Consider the following 27,420-nt stretch of genomic DNA (forward strand, 5'->3'; position numbering starts at 1 on the left):
GATTTGCCTAATGCAATACGTTGTTTGATTTCTTGACTGCTGCTTCCTTGAGTTTTGATAGTTGATCCAAGAAGAATGAGTCCTTGACAACTTCAATCTTTTCTCCGTTAATAAGAATGTTGTTTATTGGTCCAGTGGTGAGGAGTTGTGTTTTCTTTACTTTGAGATGTAATCCAAACCGAAGGCTGTGCTCTTTGCTCTTCATCAGTAATTATCACTCCTTTGTTCTAATGGTAGTTTTCTATTTACCTTATGTCTTCTATGTTCATTCATTAGAATTGTGTAAGGAAAAGTTCACCCTTCTCTAGTTTTAAAATTCAGCTACTTATATATATGGACTCAGCTTTATATTAATGATACGGTACTATTTGTTTTCTAGCTCAGCTTGTTCAGTTCTGACCACTGGAAGGTCTTTTAGGTTGACTTCTATGTCTTTTCCATCCACCATCATATGCCCAGCCTTTTTTGTAAAAAGTGTTGCTTTACTTTTTGGCACCACAAAATACTGCCAAGTTCATCTTGTCTTCTCTCCCGAGTTGACCACTTCTCTGTGGACTGAACCATGGTTCCTCTTACTACATGATGGTGTTTAGAAATAGATGTTGTTGCTTGTGTACTTACTGTCACTGTTTCTGGTCTCTCTCAGAAGATGATGTTGTGAAGTCCTGTTGAACTGATTTTGGCTCAGAGTGACCCTGTATAGGATTTCTGAGGAGCAGCTGGTGGGTTTGAACTGCCAAGCTTGTGGTTTGCAGTCCAGTAATGATCCTACAGTACCACAGAGTCCATTCTAGCTTTATTTATGGCTTTCTCTGACTCACCGTCTAGTGTTTACTTGTCAGCTGTAATGTATAAACAACACAGTTTCAGAACTATTAACCTATACCCCTGTGAGGAACCAGTTTGTCAACTGTAGTAGTGTGTTGTAGAGATGTTTTTCCCTTTAGCTTTTCAGTAGCGTGTCATAACACTTCCACAAAAGTTACTTCGGTCCTTACAGTAGTTCTTTTTTCCCCGTCCCCTGGAGTGCATGATTCATTTGCAATACAGTTAGATTCATCTGTTAGACTCTGCATTCTGTCCTCCCCCATACATCCTGGCTGATTTTGGAATTTACATACATTAAAATTCACTTTGTGGTATACAGTTCTGAGTTTTGTGAAATGCAAAGTTGTGGATTCATTACCTTATGACCACCAGAGACTGTTCAGTCACCCACAAAATTGCCTAGTGCTGGCTCTTTATAGATAACCTGCCGTCCCTTAACCCCTGCAACCACTGATGTGTTCTCTAAACTTTTCGTTTTCCTTCTCTAGAGTGTTATGTAGGTGGGATGAAACAATCTGTAGCCTCAGCAAAACACATTGAAGATTTATCCATCTTGTATGAAGCAATTCTTCATGTATTTTGATTGCAGAATACCATCCCACTGTATGGATGCACATTTTCTATTAATAGACATTAAATTAATTGTAGTTTGTGATAGTATGAACTTTAGAGATATGTATGTACAATTTTTTATGTGAACCTAAGTTTTCATTCTATAGAGTATTCTATACCTAGGGTTCGGATTGCTGGGTCATATGCTTAGCTTTATAATAACATAAGTAAGAACTGTAAAAGCTGCCAGAATTTTCTAGAAGTGATAGCACCATTTTACATTCCTACCAGTAACGTATGCATCCTTGTCAGTTACTGGTAGAAATGGAAAATGTGGTTTTGTTGGTTTTTGTTTTGTTTTGTTTTTTAGTCATTTTATTAGGTGTGCCATGATATCTCAGAGGAGCTCTGGTAGCGTAGTGGTTACGAATCGGGCTGCGAACCGCAAGGTCAGCAGTTCGAAAGTATCAGCTGTTCCACGGGAGAAAGATGAGGCTTTCTGCTCCCGTAAAGATTTACAGCCTCAGAAACCCTGTGCAGGGTCGCTGTGAGTTAGAACTGACTCCACGGCACATAACCAACTGTTGGATAAGCACTGGACTGCTAACCACAAGTCAACAGTTTAAGCCCACTAGCTGCTCTGCCCAAAAAAGACAAGACTCTTTTCCCATAAAGATTTACACCCTCAGTAGCCCTTTGTGGAATCACTATGAGTCAGAATCAGTTCGAAGACACTTGAGTTTTTTGGTTTGAAGGACCAAATGTTGAAATCTTTTCACCTGCTTGTTATGTGAATAATGTAGGGGAGTGTGTGTTTAATTCTTTTGCCTAATTTTTAAATTGGATAGTTGGTTTTCTTAATATAGAGTTGTGGGGTGTTTTTTTTATTATTGTGTTAACAATTTTAATTTGATTCTCAGTGGAAAAATTTTATAACTGGACAAAGGGACTCTATAATAACTTAGAAAACACAAATTTCTAGTAAGTTTCTAGTAATAGAAATAGCATAATTAAGTAAAGGCTTATCCTAGTAGTTACTATAGTATAGTATGATGGAGTATGAATTGGTAGAGATAAAATAGTTGAGAAAGGAGTCATTTATATACAAAGTTACTCGATACACAGAAAAAAATGGATATTCAATTTCTGATATTATGAACTTGTTATTTATATACAATCTTTTAAGTGAACCTAAGTTTTCATTCTATAGAGTATTATATACCTAGGGTTCAGACTGCTGGGTCTTATGCTGAGCTTTATAACAACATAATAAGTAAGAACTTAAAAAGAAGCTGCCAAACTTTTCTAGACAGGTAGTACCATTTTGCATTCCCACCAGTAATATATGCAGCCTTGTCAATTACTGGTATAAATGCAAAATGTGGTATTGAATCAGTCAATTGGTAAAGCTGGCAGGTTTTTTTGTGCATTTGAAAGCAATATATGTAGATCTCTACCTCATACCCTGATAAAACAACATGAAAACTAATTAAATGATAATAAAATGTTGATTAACTTGTTTACAGCCATAGCTCTTGGGGGGAGGGGGGTATGTATGTGTGTGTGTGTGATAAAAATATATATCACAAAGTATGTGCTGTTTACCAATGTTACATATACAGTTCAGTAACACTAATCACACTCTCCATGCAATGCAACTGCCTCCTTTGGGAAAGGATGTTGTTGTTGTTAAGTGCCGTTGACTCGGTTCCGACCCATAGCGACCCTGTACAGGTTTTCCAAGGGTGTAAATCCTTACGGGAGTAGAAAGCCTCATCTTTCTCCCGCAAGAAACCTGTATTATCATCAGCCAAAACAAGGCCAAGAGCAATCTGTGGAACAGACCATCAATTTGATCATATGCAAGTCCAGGTTAAAGCTGAAGAAAATTAAAACAAGTCCATGAAAGTCAAAATAATGGCCTGCAACACATAACACTTGAATTTAGAGATCATCTCAGGAACAGATTTGATGCATCAGACACTAATAACCAAAGACCAAAAGAATTATGAGATAACATCAAGAACATCATACAGGAAGAAAGCAAGTGGACATTAAGACGACACGAAAGAAGGAAAATACTGAAATGGACTTCAGAAGAAACTCTGAAACTTGCTGTCCAGCATAAAGATGCTAAACCAAATGGAAGAAATGATGAAGTAAAGGAGCTGAACAGAAAATTTCAAAGAGCAGTTTGAGAAGACAAAATCAAGAATTATAATAAAATGTGCAAAGACATAAGTTAGAAAACCAAAAGGGAAGAACATGTTCAGCATTTCTCATGCTAAAAAAACTGAAAAAAAATTTAAACCTGAACTAGTATTGAAGAATTCTATGGGAAAAATGTTGAATGATGCAGAAAACATCAAAAGAAAATGGAAGTGATTCACAGAGTCACTGTACCAAAAAGAAATGGTTGATGTTCATTTCAACCAGTGGTACTGATGATTGAGAGACAAAGGTACTGAAGGAAGAAGTTCAAGGTGCATTGAAGGCATTAGCAAAGAACAGGGCTCTAGGAATCAATGAAATACAAATTGAAATCTTTCAACAAACTGATGCAGCGCTGGAAGCACTCACTCATCTGTGCCAAGAAATTTGGAAGACAGCTATCTGGCCAACATTGGAAAGAGATCTGTATTTGTGCCCCTTCCAAAGAGAGGTGACCCAATGGAATGTAGAAATTGGACAATATCATTAATATCGCACACAAGAAAAAGTTTGCTAAAGATAATTCAAAAACGGCTGCAACAGTACATTGACACAGAACTGTCAGAGGTTCAAGCCAGATTCAGACAAGGATGTGAAACAAGAGATATCATTGCTGACATCAAAGGGGTCTCGGTTAAATGCAGAGAATAACAGATCTTTACCTGTGCTTTATTGATTATAAAAAAGGCTTTCAACAGTGTGTATCATGACAAGCTATGGATAGCATTACAAAGAACTGGTATTCCAGAACTCTTAAATTGTATTTAAGAGGAACCTGTCCATAGACCAAGAGGCAGTCATTCTAACAGAACAAGGGGACACAAAATGGCTTAAAATTAGGAAAGGTGTGTGTCAGGGTTCTATTCTTTCACCATATTTATTCAATCTGTATGCTAAGCAAATAATCTGAGAAGCTGGATTGTAGAAAGAAGAATGTGGCATCAAGGTTGGAGGAAGAGTCATTAAGAACCTGGTATATGCAGATGATACATCCTTCTTTCTGAAAGAGGACTTAAAATACTTACTGATGGAGATCAAAGACCACAGCCTTCAGTATGGATTGCATTTCAATGTAAAGAAAACAAAAATTCCTCACCACTGGGCCAATAACATGATAAATGGAGAAAAATTGAAAAATTTTCAAATATTTTATTTTGTTTGGATCCACTGTCAATACTTACACAAGCAGCTTTCGAGAAATCAAATGGCATATTGCAGCAGGTAGATCTGCAAAAGACCTCTTTAAAGTGTTCAAAAGTGAAAATGTCAGTTTGAGGATCTTGGGTGTGCTGACCCAAGCCATGGTATTTTCAGTAGCTTCATATGCATGTTCAAGTTGGGACAGTGAATACGGAAGACCATAGAAGAACTGATGCATTTGAGGTAGCAGTGTTGGAGAAGAATATTAAAAGTACCTTGAACTGCCAGAACAAACCAATGTGTTGGCAGAAGTACAGCCAGAAAGCTCCTTAGAAGCCAGAATGGCCAGACTTTGTCTCTCATACTTCAGTTATATTATCAGGAGGGACAATCCCTGAAGGCCATTGTATGTGATGTAGTTTAGGGTCAGTGAAAAAGAGGAAGACCCCGAACAAGATGGTGTGGCACAGTAGAAGCCGCAGTGGACTCAAAGCAGAAAAACAATTGTGAGGATGATGCGGGACTGGACTCTTATGCATAGGGGCATTTTGAGACAGAACCAACTTAACAGCACCTAACAATAGGTACAAAGTAAAAGGGACTTGAAACGTTTGTAGAAAAGTTCCATTATCTTTTCATTCCATTGTTGATGTGCCCTCATATTATTTCATTGTGCTTTTGATTTGCACTTCCCTGAAGTGTCCTGGTGTGGTGCTGTGGGTTAATGCACTAGGCTGCAAAGTCAGTTTGAGCCGCAAGATCAGCGGTTCAAGCACTTAACAAATATACACACACGTACATATTATTTGTGTATGTATGTATGTGTATATATATATATACACACACACACATACGTATTTTGTTTTTGTTAAGTGTCATTGAGTCGGTTCCAACCCATAGTGACTCCACATAGGGTTTCCAAAGAGTAGCTGATGAGCTTTAATCGCCGAGGTTGCAGTTCAAACTGACTTTGCAGTCCAGCGCATTAACCCACATGGCCACACAGGACTCTCTCTCTCTCTTTGTATATATGTAGCTTAAACTAAAGGATTTCGTATCAGTAATAGCATAATAAGCATTACAAAATGATGCTAGCTGGATAAACGTAGAGTTCCGGGCATGTCTGTGTCAGGTATTTACCATCAGCTTCTTTATTTCCTGTTCCTACTGATGCATGCTGTTCTTAGCCCCATTGGTAAAAGTTTGAGTATCTTTTCATGTGTTTATTGGCCATTTGTATATCTTGTTTGGGAAATATTGATTCAAGTCCTTGGCCTGCTTTTTAATTAGGTTGTTTGTTATTGAATTGTAAGAGTTATGTATATATTAATCCCTTATCAGATTCTATGATTTGTAAATATTTAATTCCATTCTGCTGGTTGTCTTTCCTCTCCCTGGATCAATTGTTTTGATTTACAAAAGTTTTAAATTTTGATGAAATCCAATTTACCTATTTTTTTCTATTGTCTCTGCCTTGGGGTTCATTTGTATCTTGTGTGTGTGTTGTTTGCCTAGAGAAAAGATGTTCCTTGTTAAATAACTATATTTTAGTTTTTTCAAGTATATGTAACACTTTTCAAAATATTCCTTTTCTATCCTCTGTTTCAAAACCCCTTCAAACATATAAAACTCTTTTCTAAAAAAAAAAAGAAAAAAACCTTTTTTCTCAATTTTTGCTTGGTGGGATAAATGAGGAATTTGAGATTGTTGAAATGCTGTAATTTAAAAGGTGGGGAAAGGAGGATAATGCAGTGCATGTACTGACTTTGATTTTTGGAGTTTAACTCTGTCATTTAGCTTCTATCATGTTTCCCCTCAGATGCCGTTGTCTTGTTGTATTGGCTTTGCTTCTGTCCCCCATATTCTCCTGTCTCTTTACTTCCTAACAGGCATCCTCCAGACAGACTTGAAACCACAACTCACTGAGAATTCCCTTGTCCTTCTTAGGAGAAAGGTTAAGTGAATTTGGGGGTGGGGGTGTGGGGTGTGTGTGAACGACTGAGAATGGTTGCATTCAGCTATTTAAGAAAAATGTAGTTAAGAGACTCGAGGGATGAAAACCACCTTTGGCAAGCCCAGCTCCTCTTTTATTTTGGGATACTATATAACCTCCCCATCTCTGTTCCCGGCCCCTAATTAAACTGGTGGTGGTGGTGGTTATGTGCTGTGGAGGTGGTTCCGACTCATAGAGACCCTGCTTATGATTTCTGAGTCTGTAAATCTTTATGGGAGCAGAAAGCTGTATCTTTCGCTCATGGAACAGCTGGTAGTTTTGAACTGCTGGACCTCGAGGTTCGCAGCCCAACTCATAACCACCACGCTACCAGGGCTTCTAATTAAGCAAATAGGAGAAAATGTAGGTGAAGGACAGCTCTTCCCAATATTCTGGGGGAAAATAATAGTTAAAGTAGTACTTAGCAAGAATTTTTTTAAAAATATTCCTTCTCTTGGTGAAGTGGAGGGTCAGTGAAAAAGAGGAAGACCCCTTAATGAAATGGATCGGCACAGTGACATCAATGTGGGCACCAGGCAGTGTTTCTTTCTGTTGTGCACAGAATTGCTAGGAGTCAGAACCAAGCCGCCAATGGCCCCTAACAACAACTTACAGCTTAAGAAAAGTGCATCCTCAGGATGTTATGTTAGTTCTGTGGGGAATCGGACTTGAATCTTATCACTAAATGACTTCCCTTTGAATACAATGACAAATCAGTTTGTTTTTAAATTGCTGGGTTTTATTAATTGGCAAAATGTCAACATATTCTTTACCTGAATGAACAGTTTTGATAAATAAAATATGAAAAGACCATTCATGATCACAACAGGACTCAAAAGTGAGCTGTAGAGCAGGTCTGTAAATTGGTAAATCCACTTGGTAAGAAATGATTTATTTCATCCGCTTCACTCCATTGGGAATTCTTTGCAGAGAAATGGCATAAACAAGAGAACAGAGCCTGCCTCTCACCAAAGAGCACCTAGAGTAAGAGTTAACAGTGATGCATCTGTGGATTATTTCATACATCAACGTTTAATGTTAGAATATTTCTTTTTTTTAAGAGTAACTGCTATGTCCGTCTGGAATTCCCTATCCTATTTCCTATTTTCTATTTAGTACAGTAAACAGTCTTAGAAGATATAATGCTGCTAGAGGAAATAACAAGGTAAGTCATTCTTTTTCAACAAAGTTACCCTTTGTCTGGAAAACAGTTTATAATACTGGCAATATCTGAATTTGTTTTGAAAAAGACGTTTACGCTTTTCACAGGTCAGAACAGAAGAGTGGATCTTTTTCCTTTAACACTGCATGATTTTAAAAGGTGGGGGAAATGAATTCTTTCTCTCATTTATGATTCAAAGAAAAATTGTCCCGAATTATGGCATGAATAAAACTACAGTAAAAATCCTTTTATGGCTTTGCTTACATGAGAATGTGCATTGAGTGAACAACTTAGCTTTAAAAATTAAAAATAATTTCAGTCATAAAGCCTCTGCCAACAATGAGCTTTTGATGGGAAAGAAGTAGTTGATGTCCAGCAATTTATCTCTGACTGAATGCCATCATTTCCATCTGCCCATTCCATGTTGGACTTCTCACTGGCACAGTGTTCCAACAATGAAGTATTGTCATGAAAATGCAGTATTGACACAATACCACTATAAATGTGCTCAGACTTGGACTCAGAGTTGACATTAACATGGTTGACATTATCCTTGGAAAAGCCGTTCCTTTCAAGGATCCTCCTAGCTAAATTCAACGGAACAGTAGTAACTTTAGTTTTAGGAATTCAAGGATAATAGATGGCACTTTTAGGTAAAGAAAAGGTATGTATATATTTCTGTCTCCACCCATCCTCTGATGGACAAACCTAACCTCAAATGTTGCCTAACCTCAAATGTACACAGCTAGGAAGTGAATAAAGGAAACTGTTACATCAGGGACTGACTCCCTTTGAAACTCACAGTGAATGTACAAGGAGTTTGTAAGGACTTCAGTTGGTGACTTGAAGTCGTTTCCCTAACCAGTACTACACTTCCTTGTTTACATGTCTCACTATTTCCTATTCTAACAAAACTTGTTTTAGCAGGCAAACAGATTGATGCAGATCCTGTTAAATTGAAAAAGGAACAACACTGCAGCTCTTTAAGGATTGAGTGTGTAGAACTTTCACCATCACTAAGTTATACAATGAATAAAAGTACAAAACACAGAATTCACAGACTATACCTCAGCATTAACAATTAATATATATTATATACTTTTATATCTGTCTAATATTTTTTATAGTCACCAGATACACCATCATTAAATACAAATTACAGAAATGTGTAGATACCATTAGAGGGGTTTTTATTGCTTACGTCAGCAAGCAGCAAATAAGGGCACAGGAGTTTGAACTGAAGGGAGCTAATTCCTATCACCAGTGGCATTGAGATATAACACTGCATTTCACAAAGCACTGCTGCTTGTCTAGTGTACAGAATCGAGCAGCATGTATCAGACCAATAACCGCTACTTTAATAGGTATTATAGAATTTTAAGGACTAACCTTACAAATGGTACCTAACTACTCTATAAATATGCATGTTGTGAGTAAATGAATAATTGCTATTTTTTACAATATTGGTTTCTAACTTGACCACACTGGAACTACTTTGCTTTATTTTCTAGAGGGCTAATGGTAATGAAAAATGGAGTTAATACTGCTTATGTCGTCAGATCTACAAAAAAACAGACCCTTCAAGCTGTGGTCTGTGTTCGTCCCAATTTCACCCACTGAAGAAGCCCATCACTATACCTGTCTCTCCCTTCCACCTTGTTTATTCTCTTCATAAACATTACCAGTAGACAACTCTAAAAAATGGAGACAGTTCTTTTTTACTTAGCTAAGTGCTTGGACTCGAATCTACACCGACAGTAAGTTGTCTCTGTGTTTTTGTTTCCTTAGATGACTTGACTAGAAACTGACACTGCTGCTGGTGGGTTGGTCACAAGATCTAGACTTCAGAGAACGACAGATGTGCATGAGGTCCAGGTGTGGGGGTCGCGAGTATCAGAACTATGACAAGATTCTAGGACAGTAGCTGGGGTTCTGTTTACTCCTTTTCAGCCGTACCAAAAGATTGGAAAAAAGGAGAAATGGCTTCAAAGTCAAGAGAAAACAAATACTGAAGATATTTACTTACATCCAAATTTAAAAAATAAAACCTGTAGGTTATAACAATCTGATCATTACTAATATGAAGCTGTTTTTAGATTTACTTAATATAGATATGGGGTCCTGGTGTAGCACTGTAGGATAAACACTGGACTGTGTAACCTTGAGGTGGGCAGTTCAAACCCACTAGCCAATCCTCAGAAACCCTATATAGGGTTGCTGTGAATGGGAACCGGCTCAACGGCACTTAACAACAATAATATAGATATACTGGCACCCAAAATAGGCTGTAGTCATGTATGTTTTTAAAATCTAGGAATGTTAGTCCTCCAGTATGGGGTGTGGCACTGTAGAATTAAGCACTGGACTGCTTAACCGCAAAGTTGGTGGTTCAAACCCACCAGACACTCTTTGAAAACCGTATACAGTGTCACTATGAGTTGGAACTGACTCAATAGCATTTAACAACTATGGGATTAGGAAACTGCATAAAATCATAGTTAGGCAGGCAGTGGGCATCTTTGTACCACAGCATTTTGTGCATCTTTAAGAATGAGTGATTTTCATCATTACAAGGGGGCTGCCCCTTTCCATCAGAATGGTTAGTCCATGCTTGGCTGGGAGAAGTTACCAGGTCACCTGGGGACATTCATGATTCTCAGAGAATCTGAGACTGCTTCACTGCCTGAATCTAATTACTCATTTACTTGCTGTCTTTAGTTGAAGATAGGCTTTTGGGTTGAAACTGCAGAAATAGTAAAAAGTAGACAACTCTTAAGATGTCAAATATAAATACTGAATAAAAGGCATGTCCTGTCTGCAGTCTGAAATTACACGTAGCCAAACTCCAGCGGCGGGCTCCCCAGTTACAGCTGCACAGAACCTGCACCTCAGCTCACGGTAGACCCTTTCTCACACCTTTCACTTTCAATTCACTCTTTTTGGGGGAAACAATTTTAGAGAAAAGAAATTTTATAGTAGTCTATTTGTCTTTGCTGTCTATAAACAAAAGGGGGAGAGAGCAGAAACATTAGAAATGCTATTTGATATACTTTTCAAGTGGCAATTTGTTTTCTTCTATTTGTACCTGACATCATCTCCAGCAGCCACTTTGTTTTTTCCTGAGATGAAGGTACAGTGACAAACACATTAGCATCACAGATGAAAACCATTTGATAGCTGTCTCCTAAAATGACAAATAAAAGTTCTGCCCAAAGCACCAAAACAGGTTATAAAACTTTCAAATAACTAAAGCCCTAGGAAATACATTTTTTATTTAAAAAAAAAATTTCATAATCTGCCTTTTATGTGGCCGGGGGAGGGGGAGATCATTTAAACACTGTGATTATACACTGCCTCACAAGTCAGATTCTGACATTGTTTTAAAAAAAACAAACTAGTTTTCTAACTTCCATTGTTACTAGTTAAAACCTTTATGGCTTTTAGTCTTTTACCTACCCAAAAAAGGGTGGAGGAGGAGTTCCTTCACTGCCCCAGGCTTTGGGGAACATTTCCTAACTAAATGTAATTCTGCATTAAGTTTTCTGTAAATACATTAGGCACATCAGACCAGATTTCAACTGTGTTGGAATTTCAACACTATATCCTGACTGAAATAAGCTGAATCACAAGCATCCACTAGTGACGAGAAGGAAAGGGTGTAGTAGACGGGGGTGCGTTGTAGGTAGGTGTGGGTACACATCACAGGGACCTCTTGTGTAGGATAATTTTGGTAGTAGAATCGCCAATACTTTTCTTTAGATTGAAAACACTGTACTTTGAGTTCCCTAAAGATCTATTTACATGTAAGAATGGAGCCATTCATGATTCATAATGAAGTACGTATGTTTCAGAAATGTCTACCTTGTTTCTACTCTGATGGTGGTGGTTTTATTGGGAGCTAGCTAGCCTATATTAAAGAAAAAAGTATTCTATGTTATATCTCCAGGGAAGAGCTGAGCCTGGACTAGGAATGCTCTTCCTGAGTTTCAGCAGGTTCTCACTGTTTCCTTTCCAACTATTTTGCCTCCATGGCAGAGAACTTCTTAACATCCTATTTCTCTGCCCACTTCGGATAAGTGAGGACAGGCTAGTGCCTGTTTTGTGGGAAAGCTCCCAAGCAGAGAGAAAGGAATAAAACTTGGCATTAAACCTGAATCCATGTTGCTGCTTTGAGTAAGGGTGCAGTAAGTAAGACAATCTAGAAACTCTCTTTCCCAGGGATTTGAGCTGTTCGTTTTCAAACCTAGACCAGACGGGAGATGAGCTCTCCCTTCTGTGTATCTGCTGCCCTGTTGAGCCCAAATTAAAAGAAGCAGGAAACTCTCCAGCACCACTCCATTCAGGCAATGATGATTGGACTGGTATTTTCTCCATCATTAGCTCATTAATAAGATTTGGTTTCTTTGGTGCACCAGGACCAAACATCTCAATTAGTGGCAAAAACTGGGCACCGTGAGGTTTGCTTGCTTCTATCTGTGTGAGATCTAGGTAGCCTGGGTCTTCCAGCACGTTGATTTGGGACCCTGGGCTCAGGCTAGTTCTATCGGTGAAAGAGTCCACGCGCCCATCATAGCCTAGATCGGCTGGTGCTGAGCACTGGTGCTGAGGCCAAGGGCGTGTGCACTCTCCATGATTCTCCTTATCACCCCCACCATCTTCTTGCCCTCCTTGAAAAGAGTTCTCTGTCCAATCTGATTCCTCACTAACATTTACAGCTTTGTTCATGTCCCTCAGGAATACCACAATAACAGTGATATTATCACTTGACCCAGCATCACGAGCTGATGCCACTAATTTATGGGCAACCATGCTGCTGTCTCCATTGTTCTCCTTCAAGTGGTCAGACACAACTTTCACCGCCTCGTCTGGGTTCACGGTGTCATAGAAGCCATCACAGGCCAGAATGAGGTAGTCTTCAGTCCCATCCAGAACAGTAGATGCAGAGTCTGCCTCCCCACAGATATATGGCTTATGTTCGGCATCTCCTGTGTGAATGAGAAAGCAGGGAGATCGCAGGTCAGGTTTTGGGTTTCCCTTGCTTGCTAAGAAGGTTTACAGCCAATGTCATGGCTCTGATTGCAAGTTAACCAAAATTATTGAAAATAATTTATAAGCTAGCTTTACACCAAATACTTGAAATTCCCGTTACTCGGATGCTGCTGACCCCTTACTCTCAAATAATTACCAGTCACTGGCAGAACTCATTATCTAGCTTCGACTCCGAGTCTTACGCCACTAACTCTGCTTTTAGGCTTAGCTGAGCATGATGGCAAACAATGTCAAATCTAAATTTGTGGCTGTACTGGAAAGTTCAGTTCTATGTAAGTAAACTGTCGATTTAGCAGATCTGTTCTTTTACTAATGGTTAGGCTTAAACTGATTGAGGTTTGAGTACAAGTCCACATTGAACAAAACAAAAGTCTGATCATTGTCTTCCTTAAGCACTTAATTTGTTCTGTCCTTGTCTTGAAATCAGTAGCTTCATGCTTTGCAGAAGTTTTGAGCAACAAGGAACTTTAAAAACTCATCAATTCCAGTTCCTTCAAGGGAATGCCCTGGAGCTGACCCAAAGTCTCACATGAGGGAACTAGATAGAATGCAGGTCTCTTGGTCTCCAGTGCAGTTGCTTTCTACTGGGCAGAGAAGAGACCTCAGTTGGCGGAGAAAACAGCAGCATGTTAGACACTAACTAATGTGGCTAGAGTACAGAGTGCTTAGAGTAGAAAGGAACTGGAGGCTTTGGGCCCACACTAAGCCAGGTTTCTATCAACAGGATCATTGAGAAAATTGATCATCTACGATGCAATCTTCAGATCCAAGCATTGTTCTCCCCACATACGTACTTGGGGAGCGTGCCTACTAGCAAAAGGATCCATAGCCTACAGAGTAACCAACAAGCTAATGACCACAACAAAGGAATACTCATTCACTTTACATCAAAAGCAGTTCACTGAGACTAGGGTGTTAATAATTCACCTACTGACAGGAATAGAAAGAAAAAATTATAAAAGTGCTTTATAGCCTAGCGGTTCAGGACACCAGCACTGACATCAGACTGTCTGGGTCCAAATCCCAGCTCTCACTAACTGCATCACACTCATCAATTGCTGCCTTTTCCATTGCAGTACAATTGAACTTTTGGTAGGGGAAGATAAATCTACTTACTTAAGTGACATAGTTTCTGGTATTTGTTATAGGCTCTCTCCTACCCAATCAAGATTTCTCTACAACATTTTGTATCCCTGTTCAATCCTCCAACAGGCCCTGAAAACCTGTTGGATAGCTCTGTTAAAACCGAAGTGAGCCACGGGCCTCTTCAGCATGTTAATGGGTTACCCAGAACAGCAGATATTTATTTAATATAATTACCCGAGTTACTGTACCTATCAGGTAAGAAACTCATCTTTTGACCCTATGAATTCTCAGCTTCTCTCCTATTCACTAACCAATAACCCTCTTGTCCCATATCTAAGCTCGTCATTGTTTCCTACAGCAGCCAAGCGTGGTTTTGATACCTTCTGCTTCTATACTATGATGCTTCCCGCTAGCTTGTTAGAGCTGATCAAATGTCCAATCATGGGAGTCAGCATCCCCCATCAATCCATTTTACTAAGTTTCCCCATCCTTTACTCTACCTGATTATATTATCATCATCATCATTATTTTCTGAATGCCAGCTCTAAAAATAAATGTGATCTGAGTCATACTGTTCCCAAAACTCTACTTTTAGTGCTTCAATTAAAAGGCTACTGCAACTGTTAGTTTGGAACATAACATACAAAGATTTGCACAGAGAAAATACTGCCAAAATTCTGGCTTTTCACCTGCTCTGCTGTCGGGTGTCAAAGTCATGACATTTCGCCCCCAAATTTGGTAGGAGGGCATGAATATCCATTTCATGATAGAAATGGCAACATCCTTTTGTCTTCAACCGCCTCTCTCCATATGCTAGGAAACATATTTTGCCTTTGTCAACTGGGGATCATGAATCTGAAGGCCTCATGGGAAGAAACAATTGAAAAGCTTTTCATTTTTAAAGCTCAAGTGGCCTTTATTTCCAAGGTAGAGTTGAACTATGCTCAGGAGTACTTTTTCTTAACCTTATTTAGCCCCCTATTTTATTCTGTGGAATTTCTAAGTATGTTCCCTTGTCTGATTAAAGTACTAGAATTTGGTAAGATTAAGAAAATAAAGTTGAGACTTGTCTGCTCAATCTCCCCACATTTGTGTTTAGTTTTAGATTTTGCTTGTTGGCTCTGTAGAGACCCAGCATCAGCTCCAGAGGAAGAGATGCCTTTCTCCCTCCCAAAGGTAACCTGTGCACTTGGTCCTGACTTTTCAACGTGCTCAGCTTCAATTTCTCCTCTAACTTGCCCTCTTTTTTTTTTTTTTTTCCTATAAATATGCTCAGATTCAAAATCTCATCTTAAAAACAAAAGTAATAAAAGCATCCCTTTCCCCAATCAGCTTTTCCCTTGAGCTCCACCACATGATTGCTCCCTTCCTTCACTACCAAACTGCCCAAGCAACAAAATCTACACGAAGGGCTGTCCATCTGCTATTGATCACTGTCCTTCACCTCTTTTTCTGTCTACTATTCTAAAACATTTCCAATGTCACTAACCATTTCCTAACTTCAATAGCTCATATCACTTTTTTTTTAACCTGTGTCCCGGCCTCTGACAGTGTTGCCTCCTGAATACCTTCCCATCTGATAATGCCCCACTTCTGTGTCTGACCACTTCCTGTGTTTTCGTCAGTGGCCACTCCACTTAATCACAGTGAACACTAATAATCTTCATCTGCAAAGACTGCCCAGCACCGTTTAAGTGTGCTGCATGTATAGCTCCATGAATTAGGTACTTTAGCTCTACATTACAAAGCACAGACAAATAGAAGTGAAGTAAAATGTCAAGGCCCACAGCTTGTAAACTGGCAGAGACAGAATGCAATCTTAGGAAGTTTGACTCCGTTTTCATCTCCTACCTTAAATAATGGCTCTCATCCTTGGCCTCTCCTCACATTGCATATTCTCCTTGGGCTTTATCGTCCATGCCTACGGTTTCAACTACTGTATATATCATTTCAGACCTTGCTAATACAATTGTCAAAGTAGGATGAGTTCCCAAATCTCTTATCTCTAACTCAGAAATCTATGCTATGATAAGCTCCAGATCTATTACATTTCCAATTTATGTATATAAATTATATCTCCTAAGGTATCCCTGTAATATACAATATGTCCACACTAAGCTATCTGTCCTTTCCATCCCCAAATGATTCCTTTACCACAAATGTCTTTATCATCTTCCCATTTACACAACTTGTTGTTGTTAGGTGCCATCAAGTCAGTACCATCTCATAGCAATCCTATGCACAACAGAACGAAAGACTGCCCAGTCCTGGGCTAACCTCATAATTGTTGCCATGCTTGAGCCCATCGATGCTGCCACTTTGTGCCAATCCATCTCGCTGGGGGTCTTCTTTTTCTCTGACCCTCTACCTTACCAAACATGATATCCTTCTCCAGCGACTGGTCCCTCCTGACAATATGTCTGAAGTATGAGAGATGAAGTTTAGCCATCCTGGCCTCCAAGGAGCACTCTGGCTGTACTTCATCCAACACAGATCTATTTGTTCTTTTGGCAGTCCATAGTACTTTCAGCATTCTCCAACACCATAACTCAAATGCGTCCAACTCTTTTAATGTCTTCCTTATTCACTGTCCAACTTTCACATGCATATGAGGTTACTGAAAATACCATGGCTTCAGTCAGTCATAACCTTAGTCCTCAAACTGACACCTTTGCTCTTCAACACTTTAAAAAGGTCTTGTGCAGCGGATTTGCCTAATGCAATACGTCCTTTGATTTCTTGACTACTGCTTCTATGAGTGTTGATGGTTGATCCGAGAAAAATGAAGTCTTTGACAACTTCAATCTTTTCTCCGTTGCTACAGATGTTGTTTATTGGTCCAGTGGTAAGGATCTTTGTTTTCTTTACATTGAGATGCAATCCATACCCAAGGCTGTGGTTTTAGATCTTCATCAGTAAGTATTTTCAGTTTTCTTCACTTTTAGCAAGCAAGATTGTATCATCTGCATATCACAGTAAGTGTTCCTCCAATCCTGATGCCACATTTTTCTTCATGTCACCTGGCTTCTCAGATTATTTGCTTAGCATACAGGTTGACTAAGTATGGTGAAAGGATGCAATCCTGTTGTATACTTTTCCTCATTTGAAACCATTCGGTGTTCCCTTGTTCTATTCGAACAACAGCCTCTGGTCTATGTAGAGGTTCCTCATGAGCACAATGAAGTGTTCTGGAATACTCATAGCTTGTCACGATCCACACAATCGAAGGCCTTTGAGTAGTCAATAAAGCACATGTAAACATCTTTCTGGTATTCTTTGCTTTCACCCAAGGTCCATTGACTTGTTTATGTAGGTCTTTAATTTCTTTGAATAGTGTTTAATATTTTAATAATTTTCACTAAATTCAGGTGGGATATATTCAAGTTCATATGTTGGCTCTTGTGGACTTATTTTCATTTTCTTCAGCTTCAGCTCCATAGTCTGCCCCGGCCTTGTTTTGGCTGATGATATCGAGCTTTTCCACTGTCTCTTTCCACAGACGTGGTCAATTTGATTTCTGTGTATTCCATCTGGTGAGGTCCATGTCTTTTATACTGGTTAAAAAAGGTATTTGAAATGAACAAATCTTACAGAATTCCATCATGCGATCTCCAGCATCATTTTTATCACCCACTACTAATCCTTCCTCTTGTTTCCAACCTTTGCTTTCCAGTCGCCAATGATTAGCAATACATCTTGATTGTAAGTTAGAAAGCTGGAATTGAGCTTTCCTTTTCCAGTTTATACTCCTTAACCACAGTCGTTTGAATGATCTCCCAGTCATACTCTTTCTACTCTCGTCTGGCTTCTAGACTATGACTACATGCATCTTTGCAAACATTAAGTCTGACTGATTATACACTCCTTTGCACCACCTGTGGTCAGCTGCTGTTGAGTCAGCGACTTCATCTGTTAGAATTTTCTTGGCTGTAATCTTCGGCAGTTCAAACCTACCAGCCATTCCTTGGAAACCCTATATAGGGTTGCTGTGAGTTGGAACCAACTAGACAGCACTTAGCAATAGCAACAATCTTAATAGAAGCGGTTTTCCAGAGCTTTCTTCCACCTGTATTACTTACTCTTTAACAATTTGGTGCCACAATTTTGATTTTTTTTATTTCCACTCTGCTCTAGCCTCCTGTATTTGTTGTCCCTAAAACATTCTATGCCCTTGAAAACCCCCATGTATCCACACACCTCTCTCTCTGCCTGGAATGTCTTTCCCAAAATACTATCCTTTACATCCAACTCAAGTCACTTTGACTATGATGTCTCTGTATATCTCTTAGCGTATCACTTAGAACATTCTTCTCCTGTTATAGTTTTCCCTTGTGCTGTATTTTTAGATGCAAGCAAGGGTGAATACCCTCTAGTAAGTTAGTTAGTTCTATACCTAGTATTAGGGAGCTCTGGTAGCGTAGTGGTTACGAATCGGGTTGCAAACCTTAAGGTCAGCGGTTCGAAACTACCAGCCGCTCCGCGTGAGAAAGATGAGGCTTTCTACTCCCGTAAAGATTTACACCCTTGGAGACCCTGTACAGGGTCGCTATGGGTCGGAACCGACTCAACGGCACTTAACAACAACAACATCATACCTACTATTAAAGATAGCCCTCGATTCTCCGACAAGATCAAGAGGAAGAGAACTTTAGTGTTCTATAATTTAATATTGGGTGGGTTAATGTGCTGGATCTGAAAAGTTGATTTGAACCACAGGTTAGTGGTTCAAGCTCACCAGCCACTTGTTGGAAACCCTATACAGGGTCACTATGGGTCGGAACCAACTCGATGGCATTAAATAACAATATTTTAGAAGAGAAAAGATTCCCCTTTTTGGCCTTATTCCAAAGTTACTAATAACTCCCTCAATCTAAGGTAAGTAGACACTCAGTTTTTTTTTAGAGGCATTTGTAGACTCTTACAGAATCTTTTAGCTTTCCATTTTTCTTTCAGCATTCTGCTGCTCATATATTCAGGCCACTTCACAGCTTGCCAGCCCCTTTCCAATGAGTGGTAGTAACTCAAATCAGTGGTGAAACAAAAATCAATCCTTTAAGATTTTATTAATGTTCTGGAATTTTTTGGTAATGATAACTTAAACATGGAGATTAGCTACGAATTCCATCTATCCATCTTGTTAAGAAGGCAGGAATTAAAAATACTGTGGCATATCACCCATATAGACACACATGATTTTTTCTTTTTAAAAAATCAGGAAGTGAAACTATGCCATGAAGTCTAAAGTAATAAACCTAGAGCCCAGAGTGAGATAGAAGAAACGGTACTAACACCCAGTTCTTTGAATTCATAGCCTTGTGTTTTGTGTGATCGGTGTGCTGCTTATAAGTTTTAAGGTTTCATTAACTTTCCCTTTCTTTTGACTGTACTAGATCCCTGGGAGATAGGTGCTTGGAAACTCTGGGGGTATATGCCAAATTACAGTATTGTTGGGAGGTGTTGAGTCTATTCTGATTCATAGCAACCCCATGTGGCAGAGCAGAACTAACCCACAGGATTCTCTAGGCTGAGGCTCTCTGCTTTATGATTTCAGAAGACCTACATAGACTTGTTTTGGATCTGAATTGAGTTTCTTGTTTTTCTTAAAAAAAAACCTTTATGAAATAAATCACCAGATCTTTCTCTCACATAGTCACTAAGAGGGTTCAAACTGTCAACCTTTCAGGTAGCAAGCACTTAACCACTGCACCATGAGGGCTTCTTAATTGTGGCACTGCTGTTAAGTTCTGTCAAGCTGGTTCCAACTCAGAGCAACCCTGTACAGTGTTTCTGAGGAGTGGCTATCTATTTATGTAGATGGAAAATAATTTTCATGTAAAAAGAGCAACTTTTCATCTACGAATATATTCTGTTATTTATGTCATTTTAAAATTAATTTTATAAGTTTAAAGCTATAAGCAAGGTAAAATGTGGGAAGAGTCTTCCATTTTCTGGAAAATGCGGATTTAAGCTAATCATGACCCCCAAATTAGAATGCAATAGAGACCACTGTGTTTAAGCAGGTTTGTGTGCAAAAGATTCTGGAGCTGTAGAGTAAGCATTAGACTGCTAACCACAAAGTCAGTGGTTCATACCCACCAAAATCACTCCTTGAAAGCCCTATACAGGGTTGCACTGAGTAGGAAATGACTCAGCAGCACTTAACAAAAACAACATTACTAGTTAGAGGCCCTGGTTGGTACAGTTTTAACTTTTTGGTTAGAAAGATTAGCAGTGCAAGTCCACCCACAGGTATCTGAGAAGAAAAACCTGGTTATCCACTTCAAAAACCAAAAAAAAAGCATTTGAAACCCTATGAAGCACATATCTGTTCTGAACACAGGGTCACCAATGAGTTAGAATCAACTTGGTGGCAACTGATAATAATGACCAAATAGCTAGTTAGTTAAATTAATTAAAAGAGACATTCTCTATTTGATACTATTAAGTTATCATCTGTAGGTTCTTGTTATAGCAGTTAGATAATGAGCTTGAAGGAGGGCAGTTTGGAGCTACAAAAATTAATTGAGTTTTCCTACCAATAGCTCTGGAGACGGACAGACTTCCATTCACCCTCCAGGCACCAAACCAGACTACACAACCTCCAAGGGCCTCAATCCGCTGCTTTTCATCCTACACAGCAATGCAATAAAAAGAAGCGAATAATTGGAATTAGACTTTATTCATCTGCTTTACAGTAAATAGCAGGCACTCTGCTCAACAGCTCCCCAGAAAGCCTCTCTTTATCTTTTCTTTGGAGGGTATGGGTAGTTGTTGAGATAATAGTTATAATGGCGAATCCTAACCAGTACCTAGAAAACTACCTTTATGGGCATGTACCCCAATAGGACAGACTATACTTACCTCTCTATCTGGTTTATGTGGCTTCATTAATTCAACAGCTTGGCCCTTTCTCACAAGCATCACCTGGGAATCCCCTACCCAGGCTACATGCAGCATGTTGCCTCTGATAAAAGTCACCACTCCTGTGGTCCCACATCTTAAACTCTGAAAATAGTTCAGATAAAACAGAGTCAGTGGAGATAAATATGACACCAAACTCTCATTTAAAAGCAATATAATTATAATGAATAGAAACATTAATTGGGAGCAAGACCATTAATAATGCAACATCTACAGGCAGCGGTTCCTATTTTTCAAAGCATTTTTGTATGCATTTATGTTATTACATATCCACACACACATGTACCTAATCTAGAAGGTATGTGAGGCAGGAAAGATTACTGACTCCATTTTATATACAGGTAAGTGTGAACAGGCATGTGATTAATACATAAAACAGAACTGAAGTTCTAGTCTAATGTTTAAAGATTTCTGTATTTTCATGTTCTGGTCTCCTGTTTTGGTCCTGACCTAATGTATGGTCTGGGGGATGGGACAGTCCTAGCTTTACAGAACAATATCCTAAAAAGCATCTGGCTGACAACCAATGCTCTGATGCTTTGGCTATTAAGAGTCAAGAGATAAACATGCATTCCTGGAGTGCTCGGATGCTTATACCTTTTTTGAAAAAGTCCTTTCTCTAATATTTTTAGGGCCTTGCTCTTTGAGTATTTGCACAAAGAATTGCAGCACAGCCTGGAATTTCACTGCAATAGCTCATGAGCACTGTACTTAAAGTTCTTGATACTACTATACTAACGAAACAAAATAAAATGACATCTCCACTTGACATGAGTCACCACCAAATGGTCATGACTTTCTGTTACTAAGGACGTGGCCTAAATTAGAACCAGTGCGTCAAGGGTGGTAAAAGGCCCCTAGTGAGAAAAACAACTTCTCATTTTCCCTATATGGGGAAAGTCTGTTATAAATCCTCACCCACTAATAAAATGCCTTCCCACACAGAACACTGAAAAACTCAGCCCCCTGGAATCCATGATAAAGACACTTCAGTGCACAGGCCCTGGAAAGAACAGGAGGCAGGTCTGCTTCACAACAGGAGCAGCTACTTGCTTCCCAGCAGTTGGCAGCACAAGAAGGAGAAAAGTAACTGCTGAGACAAACCCTAAGTATTCCAGGTCATAAAGAATTATTGGCAGAGCTGAGAGACACCAGGATTATAGACACAAATTTAACATGGCCAGGAAAAAAAGCCATAATGTTGAGGACACAGAGAAAGAGCTGGTGCAGAGGAGGAAGAAGAGAATATTACTCTTGGTTTTCATATCAGTGGTTACAGATCACATTATCAGTGGCCAGGTCTTGACCTCATAAGGATGAGAGCCAGCACCTCCCACAGAGATTACAGCAAAGGGCTGGCCCTAGAGAGACCCTGGGTCTAAGGTCAAGAGCTTGGTTTTATTTCCTAGCCCCACCTCTGAGTGTGGACCCTAGTAGTCATTGTTACTGGATTTACATATTAATTCAAACTTGGAATCCAAAAGAAGGAAAAAATAACACAGACAGATACGTGTCCTGGTGTGCCATTATAGGATAAGCACTGGACTGGTAAGCACAAGGTCAATGGTTCAAAAACCACCAGCCGTTCCTTGGAAATGCTACATAGGGTTGCTATGAGTTGGAACTGGCTCGATGGCACTTAACAACAAATATATCATCATTGGTCATGTTCGTTATGTGCCGTGGACTTGGATCCGGCTCATAGCCACCCTGAACAGGGTTTCCGAGGCTGTAAATCTTTATGCGAGGAGAAAGCCTCATTTTTCTCCTGCAGAACAGCTGATAGTTTCGAACTGCTGACCTTAAGGTTCACAGCCTGATTCATAACCACTGAATACCAGAGTGCCTTAACATATATGTTGTTGTTGTTATGTGCCGTGGAGTTGGTTCCGGCTTATAGCGACCCCTGTACAGGGTTTCCGAGGCTGTAAATTTTTACAGGAGCAGAAAGCCTCATCTTTTTGAACTGCTGACCTTGCAGTTCATAGCCTGGTAGGTACAGTTTTAACTTTTTGAACTGCTGACCTTGCTGGTAGTTTTGAACTGCTGACCTTGCAGTTCATAGCCTGATTAGTAACCACTACACTACCAGAGCTCCTTTTAACATATATAGAAAGAGAAATTATTTTTCTTGCTTAGTCCCAAATAGTTCTGAATTAATGTCTCATTAATCCCAAAACCCATTCCACTGTTGCTTTGTAGCATTAACTACGAGATCGAGGAAATGGATTAAATGATTACTTTGTTTTCCAAGTCCATTTCAAGAAGAGTTCATGTTTTAAGTCAAAGGGCAAAAGTCTTATTTTCTCTATGCATATAAAATTCTATAATTACTTAAATTTTTAAAAGAATTATTTTCTATTGCTTTCCAGTTAAAAACCCAATATACAGTAAGTACTGTGTTGCTGTTAAGTGCTGTCAAATTGGTTTTGACTCATAATGACCCTTATATAAAGATTTCCAAAGAGCAACTGGTGGGTTTGAACCACTGACCTTGGTTAGCAGTCCAGTGTGTATCCAACACAGTACCCACAAGGACTCCATATAGTACTATAGTTAATTATATATATATCAATACCCAGGATGATTAATTAAATCAAAATCTTTCTCTCAGGTGTTAATTTAGAGCCTGGCATTCTTTCAGAGTAGGATACTTTCCAGGATCACCTACAGAGTCCTCCTCTCCAGTCACATTCCCCCTCGAGGCGCAGATGTATGGGAGTTAGCCCAGCTTCTCTCTCCTTTCAGACCACTGTTTTAATCACCATATCTACACCTTGTCACAAGAGTGAGGGCAGAACTGGCCTTGGTGTGAAGCTGACAGGCAATGGTGAGTAAGAAAGATAAAACTCATCTGTCAAAGCCAGCTAAGGGGATTTTCTAGAAAATCACAGCTTGAGAGTTTCAATACAGTACACCATAGTACCCTACTAAAGCTATTGTTCTTGAAAAAGGAGTTCAACATAAAACAGAATCCAATAATGTGAACTAATAATAATGCAGTTTGGGTAAAAATTTTAAAGACTATCTGCCCAAAAAGAAAAAATTCAATATAGCCCTTTAAGCACAGACCAAGTTCAGCTAGGCCCATGCAGTCCTGGCTGGGATTCATGAAACAATGGCATACCTCCCTGGCTGCTTTCTGCACAAACCGCTCATCTGTGACCCGGAAGGCCCGGCACAAGGCCTCAGCAGGATCATGGGGGAACATCTCCTGACGGACTAAGTTAACGTGGAGGTGAATGGAGGCATAGATAGCAGCATCCACTCCACCATGGCCATCAAACACTGCAAAATAAGCTTGTTCTTCCTGGTCCTGCACAGAAACACAGCAAACAGTTACTGGAGTTAGGTGGAACATGACTCAAACTGAGCCAAGCCCCTGGAAACACTGCTGCCCACCCTCCTCCTTCACTGTAGTTGCCACCCAGATGAGGAAACAAATGTTTCCTTTTTCTAACATGTCTGACCAACTGCTGAAATACCTGCAATATTAGGGCATCTGTGTTTACACACCAGAATACTGGAAAACATCATGCCCAATTAGCTCAGGCTGAAGTGCCCTCTCTCTGTGAAAGTTGTTGTCTTGTGCCATGGAAACCATCCACATAACATTTGCTTCAAAATTGCTGTTACCAGTGGTGGAGGAGGTGGGGAGGAAAAAAAAGGTATGAATGAGGAGGAATTGAGCAAAATCGTTCTGGATTGAGTCCTCTTTTTCAAAATGCAAGTACCTTAATAATAAAATTAGAACCTGAGAACAATAAGAAATAATGTCTTCCAGAACAAGGCAAATTATTTTTAGGTTGTTTAAAGTACATATGAAAGTATACACATATGTGTACTTCCAAACTATAAGACTTCTTTCATAAACCTTCATGGTCACATTGAATTCTCACCATAAGTTAGCACAGCTAACTAACCCTGTAAATCAAACTTGAAACACATTAGACATCCAAATGCCATGTGGTGGACAGTTTGTGTCACCCATGATCCAAGATTGAGTTTCACACTTCCTTGCCCACCCACACTGCCTTATGTTCAAAGGTGAACAACTACTAGAGGAGGGTCTTCCAAATCTGTGCCTTGTCTTGACAAAGGAGTCCTAATCATAAGGTTACACTGAAATTAAGTAGTTTACCTCTTCATTGTCAACTCGTGTTTAAATATCAGCTCTACCTCAACTGAGGTGACTCACTGGTCGCCCACTGAGTCTGGGCTCCTGTTAGGCAACAGTAGGTAATGATTTCTATTTGCAAGTTTTCATTTATTTATGCTTGGACTCTTAAGAGCCTTGGAGGTGTCCAAACCATATCATTTTCTATAGTGCCTGTTTTCTCATGTGTTATGCACTGAAATGGCTATTAACACAACAGATACATCTATGCCTTGATAAACTTCTTTTAAAGGACTATACTGCATTTACACAATTATCAAATATCCATGTCCAAATAGTAATAACACCCAAATATAAAGAAATATAGAGCCCTGGTGGGACAACAGGCACATAGTTACTAATTGAAAGGTTGGTAGTTCAGACTCACTTGTAAACAAAATGTCACATCCCATGGTATTATTATCCAGACATTATTTTAAATGTTACCTAATATATATCTCATGATCCAACAGTTAGTATTCCCTTTAATGATTTAAATCATTTTCAGTTTTTATTGTAATTGTTGTATAAAATATTTGTCAAACAAAATGCAATGTAAAATTTTTCTGCATTTGTTTCATTATCATAAAGAATTAAAAATAAAATGACCAGATCAAAGGGTGTGAAATTTTACAAATTTTATAAATACATATATCGTCAAATTGCTCAAAGCCTGTCTCATTATAGCAAAAGGCTCCTGAATGAGGCCCCTGAATTGATTTTGACATGAAGAGGTAAAATGAAAACCAGCCAAGTTCAATAAACAGCAATAATGAGTATCATCTTCAGGTGATATAAGGATTGTTATCACACAGCAGCCTCTTGAGTCCCATCTGCATGGGCATGGTAACCTTTGGAAATAAAGATATCTGCTGATCTATTTTTATAAAGTAAGTACCAATTACCAACCCACCACCATCAATGCTGTTAGACCTTGACAGCTAAAATTTAAATTTGGCTGCTAAATGAAGGAAATGTTGTGCTTTGTAAAAGCTACTACGCTGTAATTTTTAAGTTACGAATGTGAGTGAAGAAAAGAGATAAGTGACAGGAAAAGGAAACAAACCTACCTCTGTTTGCATTAACATAATACATTCAATAGAAGAAGTAGAGAAAGATAACAAGAAAATGGTCATTAAACTGACAAAGCTCATATGGATCCAATTTGTCAGTCAGAGAGATTCATGAAATGTAATTGCAGCTCCTTTCCTCTCTCTGAGGCCAAGAATGTAAAACAAATATCACATGAGAGCAGATCACTGTCTGTCTCAGTCTCAGACTCATTTTTTTATGTTTGTATTTTGTGTTGCTTCAGCAACATAGGAATGTGGGAAACTTAATAAACACCATTTGATTATACTATAGAGGTAATTTCCTTTTTTAAAAAACAAAAAACACTGTGATATAATAGTTTCCTCTTTTTTTTGCTTATTTTATAGATAAGCTCTGGAAAGTGACATGATAAACTGGTACCTTTCCATTTCCCAGAATGGAGTATCTGGGAGCTAAGGATAGGAGAAAGGTTTTATTTGGAGGTTTGTTTGTTCCCCAATTTTGAACCGTGTGAATACATCACCTATTCCAAATAACATATCAAATAAATATTTTCTGTTGTCTAACGTTAGTATATTTGTGACACTTAGCCTTTAGCCTTCCTCTAATGCACCAGAGACACTGTTAGAAATAGATTGGAAGTTCTCCTTTTATAGCAAGACCATGAAAGTGTTTGCTTTGTTTTTAAGTTCACTGATTCTCTGGCAGTGCCCTTTACCTCTAGGTTGAAGAGCATATTAAAGTCAGGGATGCAGACATGTTTGTCCTCCATTTTCCTGCGCATGTTTTTGATGGCATGAATTGATGTCTCATAATAGAGCTGGGGTCTCCTGCGGAGAGGGAAGTCTTTCACCCAGCTGCAGCAAATCTCGTGTAGTTTGCTGAAGACAGAACGGGCCAATTTCACTGTCTCAATCTCTGTGAAGGAAAGAGAAACCCCCAATGAAGAGCCTTGGAAAACTGCTTTTCACTTGCCTGCTTGGGAAAGACAGAAGTAGGTCACCTTAGTCAAACGCCTCTTTAATAGAAGAAATTCATCCTTCTCAAGAGAAATGAAACGCTGCTTCTGAAGAGAGAAAACGACAACTAGCCTAGTAGAGAAGCATCCGTCAGCACCTGCCTGGAAGATATCCTATGTCCATAAGGAGAAAACCTCTGGCCAGAGTTGGGTCTGTCCTCGCCTTGATTCCTTCCAATCCAGGAGGACACTGTGCTGCCACTGCTCCCTAGTTCAGAGCAGAGATTCCCCTTTGGTTGGCTCTCACAGTT

At 39.1% G+C, this 27,420-nt stretch overlaps 2 protein-coding genes across 2 annotated transcripts in view; one reads left to right on the forward strand and one right to left on the reverse strand.

Moving 5' to 3' along the window:
• TRIM37 (tripartite motif containing 37) overlaps positions 1–9,953 on the forward strand; it is a 152,635-nt gene extending 142,682 nt beyond the window's left edge. The window contains exon 25 of the mRNA XM_006832380.1: positions 9,675–9,953. Coding sequence (XP_006832443.1) covers positions 9,675–9,678 — 4 coding nt within the window. The 3' untranslated portion in view covers positions 9,679–9,953. The remainder of the gene's footprint in view (positions 1–9,674) is intronic.
• A 1,288-nt stretch (positions 9,954–11,241) lies between these two features.
• Positions 11,242–27,420, reverse strand: part of PPM1E (protein phosphatase, Mg2+/Mn2+ dependent, 1E) — a 264,999-nt gene continuing 248,820 nt past the window's right edge. Inside the window, exons 3-7 of the mRNA XM_006832382.1 lie at positions 26,870–27,069; positions 24,070–24,258; positions 20,883–21,026; positions 20,558–20,651; positions 11,242–12,871 (exon numbers count right to left, since the gene is read on the reverse strand). Of these exons, the coding sequence (XP_006832445.1) occupies positions 11,799–12,871; positions 20,558–20,651; positions 20,883–21,026; positions 24,070–24,258; positions 26,870–27,069 (1,700 nt within the window). The 3' untranslated portion in view covers positions 11,242–11,798. The remainder of the gene's footprint in view (positions 12,872–20,557; positions 20,652–20,882; positions 21,027–24,069; positions 24,259–26,869; positions 27,070–27,420) is intronic.

This window comes from Chrysochloris asiatica, unplaced genomic scaffold, assembly GCF_000296735.1.
Source record: "Chrysochloris asiatica unplaced genomic scaffold, ChrAsi1.0 scaffold00007, whole genome shotgun sequence".
NCBI lineage: Eukaryota > Metazoa > Chordata > Mammalia > Afrosoricida > Chrysochloridae > Chrysochloris > Chrysochloris asiatica.